The sequence below is a fragment of the Platalea leucorodia genome (genome assembly GCF_965183815.1).
Source record: "Platalea leucorodia genome assembly, chromosome: 3".
Taxonomy (NCBI): Eukaryota; Metazoa; Chordata; class Aves; order Pelecaniformes; family Threskiornithidae; genus Platalea; species Platalea leucorodia.
In genome coordinates, this window is record NC_138825.1 from 48,560,785 (window position 1) to 48,577,603 (window position 16,819).

The window sequence follows — 16,819 nt, forward strand, 5'->3', positions numbered from 1 at the left end:
TTTTCTGTATGTCTTTCCTTTTTATTATTAGGGACAATTGCATAAAAAGGAGCTTTATTGTCAATAACTCTGTGTTTTCTGTAGGTCTTTCTTTTTTTATTATTAGGGACAATTGCATAATAAGGAGCTTTATTGTCAAGAATTCCTATTCCCTTCACTTGATGTCATGTTTTACTTCTGGCATCAAGAATAACTCCAGGATAGGTATTACAAGAACCAGACAAGATAGAAATTCTGATTTTATATGCATAGTTGCTTACAATAAGAGTTCTGCTTATGGCATTTCATGAGGTAAATAAAAATATTTGTAGTTGATAAATATTATTTCCCTAATTCTTATTACGTTTTGATTTATTCATAGGAGTTATGCTGCAGAGGAGTGGGCTGTTGTGGCTTGCTGTGTTGATAACCCTGTGGGTTTCCTCAAATGCTCAGGGTAAGTCCTGACACTTCTTAACTAGCTACAGAGTAGCTCCCAAAGCTAAAAGTTGGTGTAAAACATTGGCTTACCTGAGCTACAGGGGGCAAAGTAATCATATATGACTTTTTTGGAAATGCCTGGAATAGTAGTTGCTGAGGTTTTTTTTGATAGATACGTCTTACTGCTGTTAAATGAAGATTCCTCAATAAATATCAAAAAAAAGTTTTCTTTAGAAATTGTTGATCAAAATGTATATAACCCCAGAAATAATTGCTATTATACTTTACTCTCCAGTGGAAATGTATGGTGAAAGTAACATAAACAGGATCACTGAGTGGGCTGAACATTTTAAGAACGTAGAGGTAGAGAAGTAGACCTCTACAGACCAAATATAAGTAGGATGTAAATTGGCACAGTGCCAGGCCCTCATTTACATCTGACTTCTTGGCCTGAATATTTAAAAATCAAATCTCTTGCTTCCTGTTGTCACGTGGCCACATGGCTTCTCATAATTTGATTTTTATTAGCCAACAGTCAAAATATGGAAGTTGGCTCAACTTCCTTATCCATTGATATATATTAAAAATATGTAACGATTGCATTGTTACGTGCATCCATGCGTAGGCGTATACCTGAACGTACAGCATGTGTGTATATATATACATAAATGTGTATTATATAGCTCTATAAAATATATAGCCATATGTTCAGTTATATAATCAAATGTATTAATACCTACACACAGAGAAGGTGAGTGTTGTCATGTAAATGAAAATGACAGGTGGAAAATACGATTCACTTGCATTCTAGTAGGAACAGTTCTGTTTGTGGAAGTAGGAAAGTACTGGGTTTACTCTGCTGATCTTCATGTCTGTCATATAATTGTAGTTACTAAGTATAACGTTGCAGAGTTGTGTTTCTTATAACCCTTTTTGTAGACCCATTGTCACACACTGTTAACTTTTTCAGATGGTGACAAGGAAGAGGAGACTACCTTTGATTTACTTCAAATCAGTAACATAAACCGAAAGACAGTTGGAGCAAAATCGTTTCGGGGTCCAGACCCCACTATCCCAGCATATCGTTTCATTCGGTTTGACCATATACCTCCGTGTAAACCAGAGAAATTAAAAAAGATTGTCAAACTCATACGGCAAAATGAGGGCTTTATCCTTTCAGCCACCCTGAGACAGGACAGGCAATCTAGAGGCACTATCCTTGCTTTAGAAGGTCCTGGCATCAGTGAGAGGCAGTTTGAGATCATTTCCAATGGCCGGGCCAACACCCTGGATCTTATCTATTGGGTGGATGGCTTCCAGAACGTGATTTCCCTGGAAGATGTGGACCTTGCCGACTCTCAGTGGAAGAACCTCACCGTGCAAATAACAGGGGAGAACTACAACCTCTATGTTGGCTGTGACCTAATTGACAGCTTCATCCTGGAGGAGCCTTTCTATGAGCAGCTGAAAGCAGAGAACAGCAGAATGTATGTGGCGAAAGGGTCCATTCGGGAGAATCATTTCAGGGTAGGTAACCTGGAGGAGCTTGGGTCACTGGTGAGGTAAGGATGTAGCTGCAACTAGTTTGAGAAGATGCAATAGGTGGAGTTTTGTTCTCCCGACACCTCTTGGATTTGATGGGGTCGTAGGTGTTCCCAAGCAGAATTTCTCTGGAGTGTGTTTTTATTCATTGCTGGATCCGTGTTGTGTAAATTTGGGGGTTCCTAAAAACAAAGGAGTGGTAAAGCAAAGTCTAAGGCCAGGAAAAGTGCACAAAACCAGTCTGCATGCTTTCCTATGCAACCATCCACTTTCTTTTCCAGATTTATGACTTCTGAACATGTTGCGTTTTTGTGGTGATTTGTAGAATTCTTTGGAAATTTCTTGAAGACCTATTTTTCTGTTGAAATATATCTGTTCAAGTCATAGGAACCTGTCAATATTTGTTAAATTTTATTTGAAAAAGAGAGATGGAGGAAAGAAAGAATTTTTAATGGAGCTGAAGCATGTGGTGTTGGCTCATCCCCTAACAGGGTATGTTGATTTGCCATTCTGAAGAAACTCTCGTTTCAATTTAAAAAAAAAAAAAAAAAAAAAAAAAAATTGGGGGGAAAAAAAAAAAAAACACCAAACCAAAAAAACCCAAAAACAACAAAACAAACCAAAACAAAATGTTTTCATCAGTCCTGTAAATGAGGTATTTTTTTTTTCTTTTTGTGGAAAACATTTATTGTTTCTCTTTTGTTTTAAAAAGAAGCAATTAGAAACTTTCTGGTTTTCCTATAAAATTAAAATTTCTTCCTACCTCATACAGTGATGTGATCTGGCCCAAGTGCTTTAAGGGTGGTTTCTTTTCACTCACAGGTGAAATCAAACTTGAACTCATGGCTTCAAAAATTTGAAAAGCCCTTTCTTTCTCATCCTGTTGTGCCATCTAGTTGTCAGCCAGCGTGTGACATGCTGGAGTGTCGTTCCATGGGGTGACCAGTTTTGGCAGGAAAGGCAGAAGCTCTTGCCCAACAGCATCTCCAGTCCTGCTTCCCTTCCTATCCTATCAGTTGTGCTCATAGAACTGGTTTTGGAGCTGTACTGTTAAGTGGGTCACTGAAGTAATCTGTTTTTACAGTAATTTTTTTCTTTTTTGAGATTTTTTTTTTTTAAAGTGAAACAGATACCGGTCTGGTTTTATTGTGTTGTCTCAGGGTAGTGCCAGCACAGTTGAGGGGACAGTGAAGTATGGTGCATGGGAATGACTGGCTAAGTATGGAAGTGCGATGAGGCTGCAACTTCAAAAGTTGGCTTTGACCTCATGATGAACATCTTACAGAACTACAGTTTAAAATGCACTGTATGGAAATGGAGATTTGAGCTCACTGCTGATTAATAACTGTTTTGTTATGACCTATTGCAGAACATACCTGATTTTCTTGCTTGTAGTATTGAAATTGCGTGTAACAAAACTATCAACGGATTTTATTTTTTTCAGTGTGTGTCAGGTTGAATGCCTTGTAGATTGGATTTATCCATAAGTAAATATGTAAAGAACAGTCAGTAGCATGGGTTTGAGACAGACCAGTTATTGGTTAGTCCTAAATTGATCTAACTGGTTTTTAATTTTTTTTATTATTATTATTACAGGGTCTTTTGCAAAATATTCAGTTAATCTTTGATACTTCAATAGAGGATGTTCTGCGTAAAAAAGGATGCCAGAGGAGCCAGTCAAGTAAGGCTTTTTTACCTCATTAATACTGTTCAGTTGACTCTGAAAATGAGAAATGTCAATGGTGACATATTATCCTAAAACCATGCAACATATCCCTCTGAAGTGGTAGAGGCATCTCATTTAAAAAAGAAAAAGAGAATTAAGTTGCTTTTTGGTGGTAATAGGATTATATTTGTTAGCTGTATTGAGATACTATTTCTACTTTCTAGGCTACTATTTTAGTTCTTATTGCTTAGGTTTATAACTCTGAGCCTCTGTTTTTAAGTTGGGAGAAAAGCTGTCAAGCAAGGAATTATTAGAAATAGAAGGAAAAATACGTATGTATGAAAATATCTACATTCTTCCATAAGATGTCCATGATTTCTTGAGCACAAGACTGGGAACATTGCTTCTGAATTCTGCTTCTGGCTCTCAATGGGCCCATGAGCAAGTCTGCAAGTCTTAAAGACACTGAATTCCTCGGCAATAACTTTGTTGACTGAAAGAGGTGTTGGGTTTGAATCCCAAAGTGTTGTTAATCAAAACAACCTAAGGAAAATAAGAAAAAAACAAGAGAGGTATGGAAGGCATGTATGTGACAAGCTGCCATGCATTCTTGTTAGTCCGGTTCATGCTGACCTCACCAGGAGGGGAGCCCTCTGTGTGTGGGAGTATATCGGATTCATCATGAAAGAGTTATGAAAATTTGTCAAGTATACACTAAGGTTTTGTACTTCAGCTCATGGGAGGTGCTGGCTATTTTACTTTCCAGTGTTTGTAACTGTCAGGAGCTCAGTCAAGAATCAGAGACGGCTGAGTTCATCAGAGGAACGTGGTAGGTACACAAGGTAGTCAGGACTTCAGGGTTTTATTTGAAAATTGTGCTGTCTGAAATGCCATTATTTCTGTCACCTCACCAAAACATATAACATAGATCAAATCAGTTAAGCAAGCTTTTTTCCTTGTTTATGCAAAACCCATAAGTTAAGCAGTAGCAGGTCTTAACTTCTTCAAAGGGGGCCAGAGTATTGAGATTTTGTAACAAAAACTTTCTATAAGATATATAAATGTGTGTATGTATATATATATATGTATGTACATATCTATATAGGGGTGTGCATATATGTATATGCACAAAAAATTTAGCTGAGCTTGCTAGTCAGTTTTTAAATCTTGATAAAGCATATTGGTTGGTTATTTCATACATTCTAGAGGTGTGTCCTGCTGCAGGACCCCAGATGCAAGTGTGATGATGATATGTCAGAAATGAGTCACATGGGCTAGAAGGGAAATGGCCTTAGATGGCACAGGCAAGAAGATATATTGTTGGTTGTCATCTACCCCAGCCAAGCTGTTTTCTGTACTCAAACTACTGAGAAACTACTTAGAACTACTTATTACTGGTTTTCAGCTTTGTTAGTGGAAGGAAATGCTTGAGGAGCAGAACTGCTGCAGGAAAATAGAATGTGTATTTAGGTCTAACGGTAATCTGAATAAAAGAAAAGGATGGTTTCAGGAAGGATGCAGTTCAGCTATTCTACTTCATTTGCCAGTGGAAACAAAATTCCCAGAAGTCAAAGTAGAACCTTGAGGGCACATTCAATGATCAGAGGCAGAACAGTCTCATTCAAGAGGATGAGGTCCCTAGATGTAGATAGATTGAACCAGCAAAACCAACGAAAGAGAGTGTCTTCAAATGTTTTATGTTATTATTGGTTGATCACTGCAAAGGGAAATAGTTTGTCCAAATGTTTAGAGATATCATCAAGAAAAAATGGGAGGCTACTGACTTCTATTCTAAAGAGGAAGCCTAAGAGTGGGAGCCTAAAGGGATAATTGAGTTCTGCATGCTGATACATACCTCAGGAGGAATTCTTATACCCTTCAGCTGTTGCAGCTAATAACCAACAGATAATATTTTTTTAATGTGTTTCTTATCACATCTGTCAACTACCAAATTTTCAGGTCCAATAAATTACAGATTTGATTTTTTGTTTTATCCTTCTTGGGAAGTATTAGCTTATAGTTCAATTCACAGTATTTTTACTTTTCCTTTGCAACACCAAGAGAACACTACAAGATGGAAATTACTTGTGCAACAGCAGAAGAGGGCTAATGGCATATTATGGCTTGAGGCTGTCAAAATGACTTGGGAGGCTTGTTAATGCATGGCTGATTTTTCTGGTGTTGCCTATCCAGCTTAATTACCACAGTTGAAAAGCCATGGCTGATATGTTACTGACCACAAGGTACATAAGTATTTTCCCATTTTGATGGCTCACCCGTTGAGCTGTGGTACAGACACTAAGATGGCAAATTTACGTGTGAGTGTCCCACATGGCAGATGTTATCACTGAAGTGCCCTCAGGTCTGAGGACACAAAAGGCCTGCTGCTTTTTCAGAGACAGGACTGTGTTTTCCTACTGTATCTTTAATCCTAGTATGAGAATGTGAGGTATGGTAAAATGGTAGCTTGGGATTGCTGTTGGGTTGAGGGTAGGAAAGTATCTCTGTAGTGTGGTGGTTGCAAATACTTTAGGCAGGACTTATACACAGCGCTGAGTAGGAGAGATGACAAAAACGTGCCTAAATAGGCACATCAATAAAATCCCTTCTTCAGCTAGATCAACAGAATGACATTTGCATATGTGAAAGGATACACGTTCTGCTCTTCTGGTTTCTCATTTTAAAGATAATCATGTGGTCCTTAGGAAATTAGCAGGAAGCCAGCAGCAGAGAACTGATTTCCCAGTGATCCCCAGGCATCTTCTTTCAGTTGCTGCCAAGTATCAGTAGGAAGTGTGGATTTAGTTCTTCTAACATAGTTTTGGTTTATGTTTCCTGCTGAGATTGCAGCTTTATTAATGTCCTCAGAATGTTCCGGTCAAGGCACACTCCATGTTGGCTTGAAAAATATGAAATTAATGACTTGAGAAGTGCTATGGGGGAGTCTGAGAAACCTAGTCTTTCAATGCGGTAGGAAAATTGCATTCTTTCCAGGGAATCAAAACGCAGCTGAAATAAACAGTTATGATGCAGAGTTCTGATCTGCTATGTGGTGTATCGGTTTTTTCCCATCCTGTGAGTGAAGCTGGACAATTACTTCAGCTCTGGAATACTGCAGACAATTTATTGTAGACCTTGACTAGTGGCAGATACTTCATAGCTAATTGAAAAAGCGCATTAAGCCAATCATTTTAAGTATGGTTGAGAAGTAATTATTTAATGCCATCTTATGGGTTGGTTCTTTGTGCTTTTGCTTTTAGCTTTCTAAATGAATGAAGAATACTCCTGCTCCCATTTTCATTGCTTGTACATTTAAATATAACACTTCACATTGAATAATCAAGCATCAGATCAAGCCCTTCAAATTTTTAAAGTGTTGCCACCTTCTGTGACTTGTCAACAATGAATGGTATTGGGGTGTTTTGAAGCATATGCTCTATGGTTCACATTCCTGTGCTGTTTTCTTCTTTTTAAATTGTTATATACTTTACTTTTCCTTTCTGTTTGGTAACCTTGAGTTATTACCAGACTTAGTAACGTTGTAACCAAGTCTTTATCGAGAGACAGGACAGTATGAATTTCCGTGTAGCTGATACCAAAGTTGAGTGTACCATGCAGTCCTTCGAGAAGGCTTCCATGGAATCCATAAGATATTTACCTGGTGGAGATTTAAATGCTTAACAGAACACAGACTGTCTTATTTAATTATCTGTGTTCTTTTTTTATTGATTACTGCTGATGCTTTCTCTTATATTCCTTTTCAAGAATGTGCTATAGGCAAGGAGGTCTTTTAAACTGATATTAGAACATGTCCATGTCTCCCTGTATTATGCATGCAAAGTTCTGTTTTAATTATGATCTGCCTGATGGAGGAGTGTTTGGAGTGACAAATCAAATATTTAGCCTGATCTTAGCTTGGCCTCCATTTCACTTCAGAATTAAACTATCATTGTAACATCTCCTCTGAGTTTAACACCTGGCAGTGCAACACAGAGCAGAGTCTGGTATAAATTGCATAATGGTCTGAACTTGAGCCAAGTAACCGTGGAATTTATGGGCAGAACAAGCACAATGACTTTCTGTAAGGAAACTCTTTCTCCTGCCTTTTTCTCTGCATCGAGATAATGTGATAGGTCATGAAAAAACCTGAAACCTTTCGTGGCTCTGAGTGGATAAAATGGGTTTGCTTTTTTGCTACTGTGTCCTTTTGTTACTCCTTCTTCATAAATTAATGTGTTGCAGTGCCAACAATGTTTTAAAGTGAGGGCCGTGTGAGACACAGATTGGCTCTTAATTTTGAAAAGAGAAAGCCTATAATTGGAACCAGCTGACATCTAACCCCTCTCTTTTATTCATGGGTATAATCTAGCATGATGCTGTGCCAAAATAGATGTGTGTAAACCCTACCCATGGGTGCCAATCTGTGATTTCAGCAAGAATCTGTAATCTGTGGAAGAACTTTGTATATGCAGCTCTCCTTTTTTCCTTTCTTGCTGCCAGCTGAAGTGAACACCATCAATGAGAGCACAGAAATCCTTCACTTGAGCCCTGCTGTCACAACCGAGTACGTGGGCGAGAAGCCAGAGAAGAAGGCTGAGTTCTGTGACCGCTCCTGTGAAGAGCTGGGAACGATGTTCACGGAGCTCACTGGCCTGCGCATTGTGGTGAACAACTTAGCTGATAACCTCCAAAAAGTGGTAGGTACTTGTAAGTCTGAAGAACCGAAAGAAGTCTGTTGTGCAGTACTCTCTCCTTCTTTGTTTGATACCACAGGTGGTTAATAGAGGTTTCTGTATGTATGTGTGCATACCTGTTGGTATATCTACATAATGTGTAGATGACCTGCATTTTCAGCATGGCTAGTTAGGTAGTTCTTGAGCATAACTCTTTAATGAAGGCTTGGTTTTCATAGACTGGGTTTAAAAGAAGACACACACATGCACTCGTACACAGAGGAAATCAATCCTCTTAAAAGTACTGCAGGTTTGGAAATTGAAAGCTAACAAACCCACCCTTGCCTGTATACTATTGAAGCGTTGTTACCGTGCTTATACCATTTATGAATATATCAACAAGGGGCTACACAGGGTACCTGAACTGTAAGTAAATGTATGAGATTTTCATAGTTGAAGTAAGACGGTGACATGTTACTGAAGTCTGCCTCTCTTCTTGTTCTGCATATGTTAATCCTTTCTGAAGGAAGTTTATTACTATGCCATATGTCTCAGGACTAAAATCTTCCCACCTACAGATGCGTTGTATTGCAGAAAAGCAAACCTGCTAAGAACAGATTTCCCTTAGTATTGTGTGACTGTTTGTACTATTAGCTGAAGAATTGCTATGCAGCATTGCAGTACCTGAGATCTTCTACTTTATGTACATAAATATGTAAAAAATACACTTTTTTTTTTTAATGGAAGAATGAAATCCAGTAGTGTCTCAGTTTTGTCTTATTTAAAATGGTTTATTTACAAAGTATACATTTTTTTCATTTGCTTCATCTTCTAGTCTGAAGAGAACCAAATTATGTGGGAATTGATTGGGCCTAACAAAACACTGAAGAACCAGTCAGTTTGCTGGCAGGATGGCCGTGTCTTTGCAGATAATGAAAGCTGGATTGTAGATAGCTGCACCAAATGCACCTGCCAGGTAAGATTTTGGAAACATTCTTCTTCACTGCAAAAGTGGATTGTCTGTTTGCTCCAGGTCAGGTCACACTTACTCAGAGCTTGGCCTAGACTTACTGATATTTATAAAAAGTAGTCCCGATGTCCATGATATTTAGAATAAATCAAAGAATTTCCACACATGAAACTTTCCCCAGATGCCCACCTTTATTTGCCTCTGTATGTGATCATAAGTCAGTAAGTTGATTTCTTTGCCTGTAGGATTCTAAAATTGTGTGCCATCAAATCACCTGCCCAGCAGTCTCCTGTGCCAATCCATCTTTTATTGAAGGTGAATGCTGTCCAGTCTGCTCTCACTGTGAGTATTTAGCCAAAGAGAAAGAAACTCTTTGGCAATATTTAAAACCACTACTACTGTGCTGGAGAGGTCAAAACAAGTAAGAGGTTGAGACAGGTAAGATCAAATAAACTTATATGGGTACAAGGATCATATGGAGTAACTTGGCTGCTTGAAGTTACCTTCTGGAGAAGTTGGTCTCTCTTCAGTGATTATATTGGTTGCTTAGAAGTAAGCTGATAACTTGCCTAAGTTGGACACTAAAGGTTAGATGCATGCTCCTTCTTAGTCATGTTTTCCAAGGCTGGACATTCAGATTTTTGTTGGTTTGCAATAGCACTGTGCACTATTACTTTTCCATACTGCTTGGTTAAAACAGACTAACATAGGTTAGGATGTCTTCTTGTCTCCTTGTGGACAATGTTGAAGTTTCAGATGAAAAGTTTCATGCAGTTTGATGCAATATTTATTAAGAGTGCAAGTTATTTTTCCTCTCTGTTATTGTCATTCTGTTACTCCGTTTTATTTCTTCTCTGTCATATATCCTCTTTTGGTATAATGCTTTACTTATGTGGAACAGATTGTCAAGGTTCATTTAAGACAGCATTGCAGGCTGTGAACTAGACTTTGGAGTGACAATAGTTTTAGTAATTTCACTAATTAAGTGACTTCAGTGTGGATTCAGTACATTTCACTCTGTACTAGACAGATCTATTACAAAAGAAAAGAGTTACTTAGAAGTTCTAAATAAAAATGCACTGGAATATACTCAGAGTTTTTTGCCTGTTGAAGCAGAGAGCATATTTTTAAAATGTGCTGTTGATCACATTCACCATTATGTTGTGTTTGGAGGTGGGGCCACGTCTCATCATACTGACCTATACTCTGAAGTCAAAGGCAGTTGGAACTCGAGTTTTTGACTCAGTCCATTCTAGAGATAGGATGATAAACCTCCAACGGTCAGTGCCTTGTGCAAACACACTAACTTCAGTGGCAGCTTGGAAAGCAAAATGAGAAAAAGAAAGGACAAAGCATGTGTTCTACAGACAAAGAAAAGTGAAAATCTTCTGAGTAGGATAGCGACTTTCAATGCTAAGTACTTTTTGTACCTTTTGCTCTGCAGCTGATGACAGTGAGGAAGGCTGGTCACCATGGTCAGACTGGACAAAGTGCTCAGTTACCTGTGGCTCTGGGACTCAGATGCGAGGAAGGTCGTGTGATGTCACCAGGAGTGCTTGTACAGGCCCACACATCCAGACAAGGATGTGCAGCTTTAAGAAATGTGACCATCGCAGTAAGTAATAAAACTTCTTCCTTTTTTTTTTTTTTTTTAAAAGCTGCTTTGGGCTTCTCTAAGCAAAAACAAGCTTAGTCTGGATTTGCTATGAACCCTTACTAGTCAGAACAGTATGTATTTGAACACTCATATATGCATAATTAAAGTAGCTATCATTAGATTCTTAGTTGTGTCCCCTCTTTCAAATATTTCTCCTTTTCCTGACAATTTAATAGATATGTGCATTCTGGGCTCAGCTCTGTTAAACAAAAAGATAGCAGGTGATCTTTTCTTTAACATTATGAACTGGAGTCTCTTGTTTGAAGTCAATTTGGAGACAACACTCAGTTCATAAGCATGATACATGGGGCCACGTTTTGATCTGCAATTTGTTCACTATTATTGGCCCATTCCATTAGCTTAGTAGTTTTTAGGAATACAGTAATCAAAGAAGACTTTTGCAAAATATCAAACTGCTCTTATATTTAAGGCACTTAGTTCTGAAGACATGCTCCTTCTGTAGTTAACACTATTGCAGGTAGCTGCTGTATCCAGGCTGCTATAGTACCTAAGGCTATTGCTGAAGCTGCTAGATGTCCAAATGTGCATTTTAAACAAGTATTTGTTTAATTGGAACAAGTTTGTTTTTAAGTAAAATATCTAATATGCATGTTAGTCATATGTTGGCCACTGAGATTCTTAATAAAGCTGTACTTGAATGTCTGAGCTGATGTGCTGGGCTTTGTAAGTGACAGAGGTAGGAAAGAGATGGGACATTCATCAGATGGGGCGAGAGGCTTATTAGAAGGTTAACTTCCCAAGTGAGTTTGTATGACTGCCGCAGGTGGGCTATTTCCTTGAGTTGTGCTCTTCTCTCTGGCAGTACGTCAAGATGGTGGCTGGAGTCACTGGTCTCCCTGGTCTTCCTGTTCAGTTACTTGTGGAGTAGGAAATATCACCCGCATCCGCCTCTGCAACTCCCCTATCCCCCAGATGGGTGGGAAAAACTGTGTGGGAAATGGGCGTGAAACAGAGAAGTGTGAGAAGGTTCCATGTCCAGGTATGTCTGTGGTCTTGAATCCAAGGTGATGGAATAATATTCCAGCTGATTTTCTTCTTTTTATTCAGATTGAAATTACAGTGAATTTCTGTGATGGAAAATATAATTCATAGCTTAGGGGTGAAATAACACACAAGGGTGCTTTTAAAATGAAGACAACAATGCAGTCAGAGGTTTTGTAAACCTCCCAAGTTATGACTTGGCTTTAAACATTAAGAGTTTGAAAAATTTTCATTTTATAGCTTAGTGATTTATCTCTGCATATCAAAAATATAAACACTTTCTATCTAAAAGGAAGCTGATACTGTACATGTTAGGAATAGGCATACAGTCCCCGAATAGCCGGGTTTCTTTGAAAGTATGCATGCATATTTTACACATATTCAACAGAGTTAATTGTTATTGTAATTCTTTCTTCCTCATCTACACTTTTTAACCTTTCTAGAGACCATTCATTGCACTCGCTTTCACTTTCCTTTCATAGAATTTTTTCTTTCTTCATTCCTTCCTCCGTTTAGCCTTTCCTTTCTACTTACGGGATATGATCTTGAAACTGATGTCAAGCTTCTAACCCAATAGTACTTAAATAGCTATACAGGCTTCATCTATTTTTTGATCTCCCTGTGCATGCAAAGTTAGTGAAAAAGTTATTTATTTAAGGACACACACAATTGCCCATATGTTTTTTTGCAGTACCAAGAACAAACACAGAGTTTGATTCAAAGATGTTTGTATTTCAAGAAAGTCCAGGATTGATGACAAAAGGATCAGTAGAGTTGTACCAATATAAAACGTGCAGAAGACTCATTGAAATAAGTTATTTATACTGAGTCAAACAATACTATTGAAGATACACTGGTGAATGGATTACAAAACAAGAATAATAGCTGCAAGCTTACTGAGCATACTGTTTCCTTAAAAAAAGCCATAGAGCTCAGATTTGGCTCAGCAGAAGTTTGTATCCTGTGGTCACACCTTGCTTTCTGTACAAAATGAAAGCTTAGTAGGGAGCTTGATCAGCACAAGTACGGTGCCTTCAAACTTAAATGGAAACACACCATGCCAGTGGGCACGGCATGTTGTTTTAATTATTGGCCAAAAAATGCCTATAAAGCAGTTGGGTATTCTTTGTTTGTTTGTTTGTTTCTGAAGTATTGCTGTCTCGGTGTAAGGCTTTGCCAGCATCATTCTTCCTGTGTGTGTAGTGAGAAACTGTCTCCAGTTGGGGATCTGAAGAAAGGGTTGTTGTCATTGGCACCACATGTTGTCCCCAGTCTATTGCCTGTGATGCTCATCTCTATTCTGCATATCCTAGTGAATGGCCAGTGGGGTCCTTGGTCTCCGTGGTCTGCCTGCACTGTTACCTGTGGAGGAGGAATTCGTGAGAGGTCTCGCCTCTGTAACAGTCCAGAGCCACAGTACGGAGGAAAGCCATGTGTGGGAGATACCAAGCAACATGATATGTGCAATAAGAAGGATTGCCCAATTGGTTGGTATTTAGTAACTCTTTATTCAGCCTGAATAATTATTATTGCTATTATTTCTTTACTGGATAATTATGAGTTGACACTACAGAAATCTACTAATTATACCTTTGTTTCAGGAAAACACATTTAACTATTTTAGGTGCTGTTTAGATCGGTGGGATTTTATATATATTCTTAATACTGACTTCTCCTGAACAAGGATGTGTTTCTTAAACAGAGCTTCAATATGCTGTAATGTATTCAACTGAATGTAGCAATCTGTAATATTTTCATATTAAATCAATAGTTTATTAAATGCATTTAATAACCCTAATTCTAAGGGTTTTTATAAGAGTCTGTTGCATCAGATGTCATTTAAGCTAATGAACAGAGAATACCTATTTCTTAAATGAAGTGCTACATGCCTTTTATGCTCCTAAGTTAATTTACGCTTTTATGTCTCTTTGTCAGATGGGTGTTTGTCAAATCCTTGCTTTCCTGGAGCAGAATGCAACAGTTACCCAGATGGGTCTTGGTCATGTGGGCCATGCCCAGCAGGTTACCTTGGCAATGGTACCGTCTGTGAGGATCTTGATGAGGTATTGACTTTGTTTCTATTAACATCAGGAAATCACTGTGAAATTTTCATTATTTGTGAATGACACAGCCATCTAATTGGTGTCTTCTTTCTTTTCCTGCAGTGTATAGCTGTGTCAGATATTTGCTTTAAGGTGAATCAGGTCCATCGCTGTGTGAACACGAATCCGGGTTTCCACTGCTTGCCATGTCCTCCACGCTATAAAGGAAGTCAGCCCTATGGGGTAGGGCTGGAAGTTGCCAAGACAGAGAAGCAAGTAAGTGATGTCTAAGAGAAACTGAGTAATTCTCACCTGAAAATATCTGTGAATGAAAGCATGTGATAAACTTGGGTACCAAAGAAAGATAACCTGAAATAGATAACTGCTGTTCCAGTGTATTTTTGGTTCGAGTAACAAAACACTGAATTTGGGGTTGTTTTTCGTTACGGGTTTTATTTTCTCTAGGCATCTGCACAGTTGCGCCAAACAAACGTAAAATGCCAGGAGCAAGCATTCCCCTGATTTGCACTCCTTTCCCTCAGGTGTATATACCTACTCTGGGGATTGGAAACAAGAATCAGGATCGTTCTCTCCATAAATATAATGCTCTTAATGTGGGTGTCATCAGACATGGGTCTGAAGTTCTCACTCTCTAAATTCCATTGGGTCAACACCTATCAGTGGCAAAGGACAGAAGGAAGTGGAAGTGATATTGAAGACTACAGTTTGATAGACAAGACAAAAATGTTAAAACGGATGTCATGGGATGCTTTCTCTTTGTTGCTGTTGAATCAATCTGTGGTTAGTTCACCATGTGAAGTCTAAATGTAAAACATCTGTGTGAGATTCTCAGATATTGTCAATGAAAATAAGCAAAGTGATAAGAAAGAGGTAACAAAAACTTACTTGAGGGGAACATGAGAATTCATTTGAGAATCACTCTTTGATTTAAGAAAATAAGGTAGTTGTTGCATACTGACAGTCAGGACACTAAAGGAAAGAGGTGAGTACAGTCTACTTTCTGTTGCAGTTAATTTCTGGGGATTAATGACATTTGGCGGAAAGCAGATAGCGTTCTGAAAATGTTAATCACTTTAATTGCTTTTCGAATAATGTCCAGTTTTTCCTGTGGTTTCTTTTAATTATTTTCATCATACACATCATCTGTCAGTTCACAACTCCAGAGCAGTATGATTTACTGACCACAATTAAAACAAAGTTCCTGTCTGTAGGCATCTAAATAGCTGGCCTGATTTTGACAAAGTTGAGGCACACAAACTGCTGGCTGCGAATATCATCAGGTTTCAGTGAGTATGCTTTGTCTGTTACAGGTCTGTGAACCTGAGAATCCATGCAAGGACAAGACACACAGCTGCCATAAGTCTGCAGAGTGCATCTATCTGGGCCATTTCAGTGATCCTATGTACAAATGTGAATGTAGGACAGGCTATGCTGGTGATGGACGCATCTGTGGTGAGGATTCAGATTTGGATGGCTGGCCTAATAATAACTTGGTCTGTGCTGCTAATGCAACGTACCATTGTGTGAAGGTAAGTAAGAAAGGTTGATAAAAATGTCACACCATAACCAAATTTTCTCTTTTTTTCCTAAACAGTTGTGAATAACACTTCAGCATCAAGCTGGTGACTGCTTTCATTAAGCTTTGACTGTTACAGCATGCTCATTTTCTAGGAGATGCTGTGAAATGTGTATTCACTTCACACTAGATCCAATAAGGGATTCTCAAAATGAAATCCAGAGTCCTCTGCTTTGGATTTCTTCCTGCTCAGCGTACGCAGAAGGTTGGGATGCTTATGAATGAAGTTAGCACACTGAGCAGGAGCTGCCTAAAGCACAGGTGTGGAGCACACAGCTAGTGAGAACTAAACAGGAATCTCTGGGCACAGGTAAGTATGAAATCCTACCTGTAAGGCTTGTAATGAGACACTGACAGCCACGTAAGGTCTGCAGTTCTAAATCCTTTCTTGAACTACCCCTTCCTTTTAAAGAGTTAAGCAGGTCGCACTCTCTGAAAACTGGATTCAGGGCCTGACATAATTTTTGGCAATAGGAACCTAAGAGAGGAATGAATGAGTAATTAGACAGAGGAGTTCTCCTTATTGCAAAAGCTCAGTGGGAGAGGATGGGAGATTGAGCCTCTCTTACCCTTCAGAGATGTGAAGTCCCAGCTCTCACCATCCCGAGGGGAATGACCTGCCTGCCACCATTGGTTCTAGACCTGGCAGGGAAACTGTTCTACACCCTTGCTGCTGCAGCTGTGCCATTGTAGTGAAAAATGAAACATTATTACACCAAGCAGAAAATAAGCATCAGGGAGCCTAAAAATGGTGGTATGTAGGTTTAGCTGTAGGTGCCCGCCATGGTATGTCCCCTGGGACCTGGTTCTGTGCTCATCTGAAATACACTATAAGTCTTCCTCGGCTACATGGCCTGAGGTTCCTTCCAGTGGCAATTGCTCAAAAATGGTGAGTGCATTTGGATGTCTCATCATGATGGAGTTGCACTGCTGTGCAAAACCAGGCTGAAAGTTGTTCCAGGTCCACCAGTTTAACAATGGCCCAAATAGCTGAGGGGTGAAGGCACCCCCTGACAGGTAATTCCCTGGATCCCAGTTCTGAGTGGTGGCCTCAGTGATGGTTGAATGACAGGCACAATACAGAGGGGCATACGCTGTTTAAAGCAGCAAATTAAGCAACTGGGATACAGTGAGCTCTACCTGAGCAGAAGGCATAAGCAAGTGCTCAGTTTTAAACGCCTACCGATGGGACCACTGGCAACACTGGATTACATACATGCTTTCACTAGGGCATCTGCTCAAGTATTTTG

At 39.0% G+C, this 16,819-nt stretch overlaps 1 protein-coding gene across 1 annotated transcript in view; it reads left to right on the forward strand.

The window, feature by feature from the left end:
• Window positions 1-366: 366 nt before the first annotated feature.
• THBS2 (thrombospondin 2) overlaps window positions 367-16,819 on the forward strand; it is a gene marked incomplete at its 5' end in the record, with an annotated part of 31,715 nt that continues 15,262 nt past the window's right edge. Inside the window, 12 exons of the mRNA XM_082307721.1 lie at window positions 367-436; window positions 1,391-1,947; window positions 3,559-3,643; window positions 8,129-8,325; window positions 9,137-9,277; window positions 9,517-9,613; window positions 10,716-10,886; window positions 11,752-11,928; window positions 13,244-13,417; window positions 13,866-13,993; window positions 14,096-14,248; window positions 15,304-15,522. Of these exons, the coding sequence (XP_082163847.1) occupies window positions 367-436; window positions 1,391-1,947; window positions 3,559-3,643; window positions 8,129-8,325; window positions 9,137-9,277; window positions 9,517-9,613; window positions 10,716-10,886; window positions 11,752-11,928; window positions 13,244-13,417; window positions 13,866-13,993; window positions 14,096-14,248; window positions 15,304-15,522 (2,169 nt within the window). The remainder of the gene's footprint in view (window positions 437-1,390; window positions 1,948-3,558; window positions 3,644-8,128; window positions 8,326-9,136; window positions 9,278-9,516; window positions 9,614-10,715; window positions 10,887-11,751; window positions 11,929-13,243; window positions 13,418-13,865; window positions 13,994-14,095; window positions 14,249-15,303; window positions 15,523-16,819) is intronic.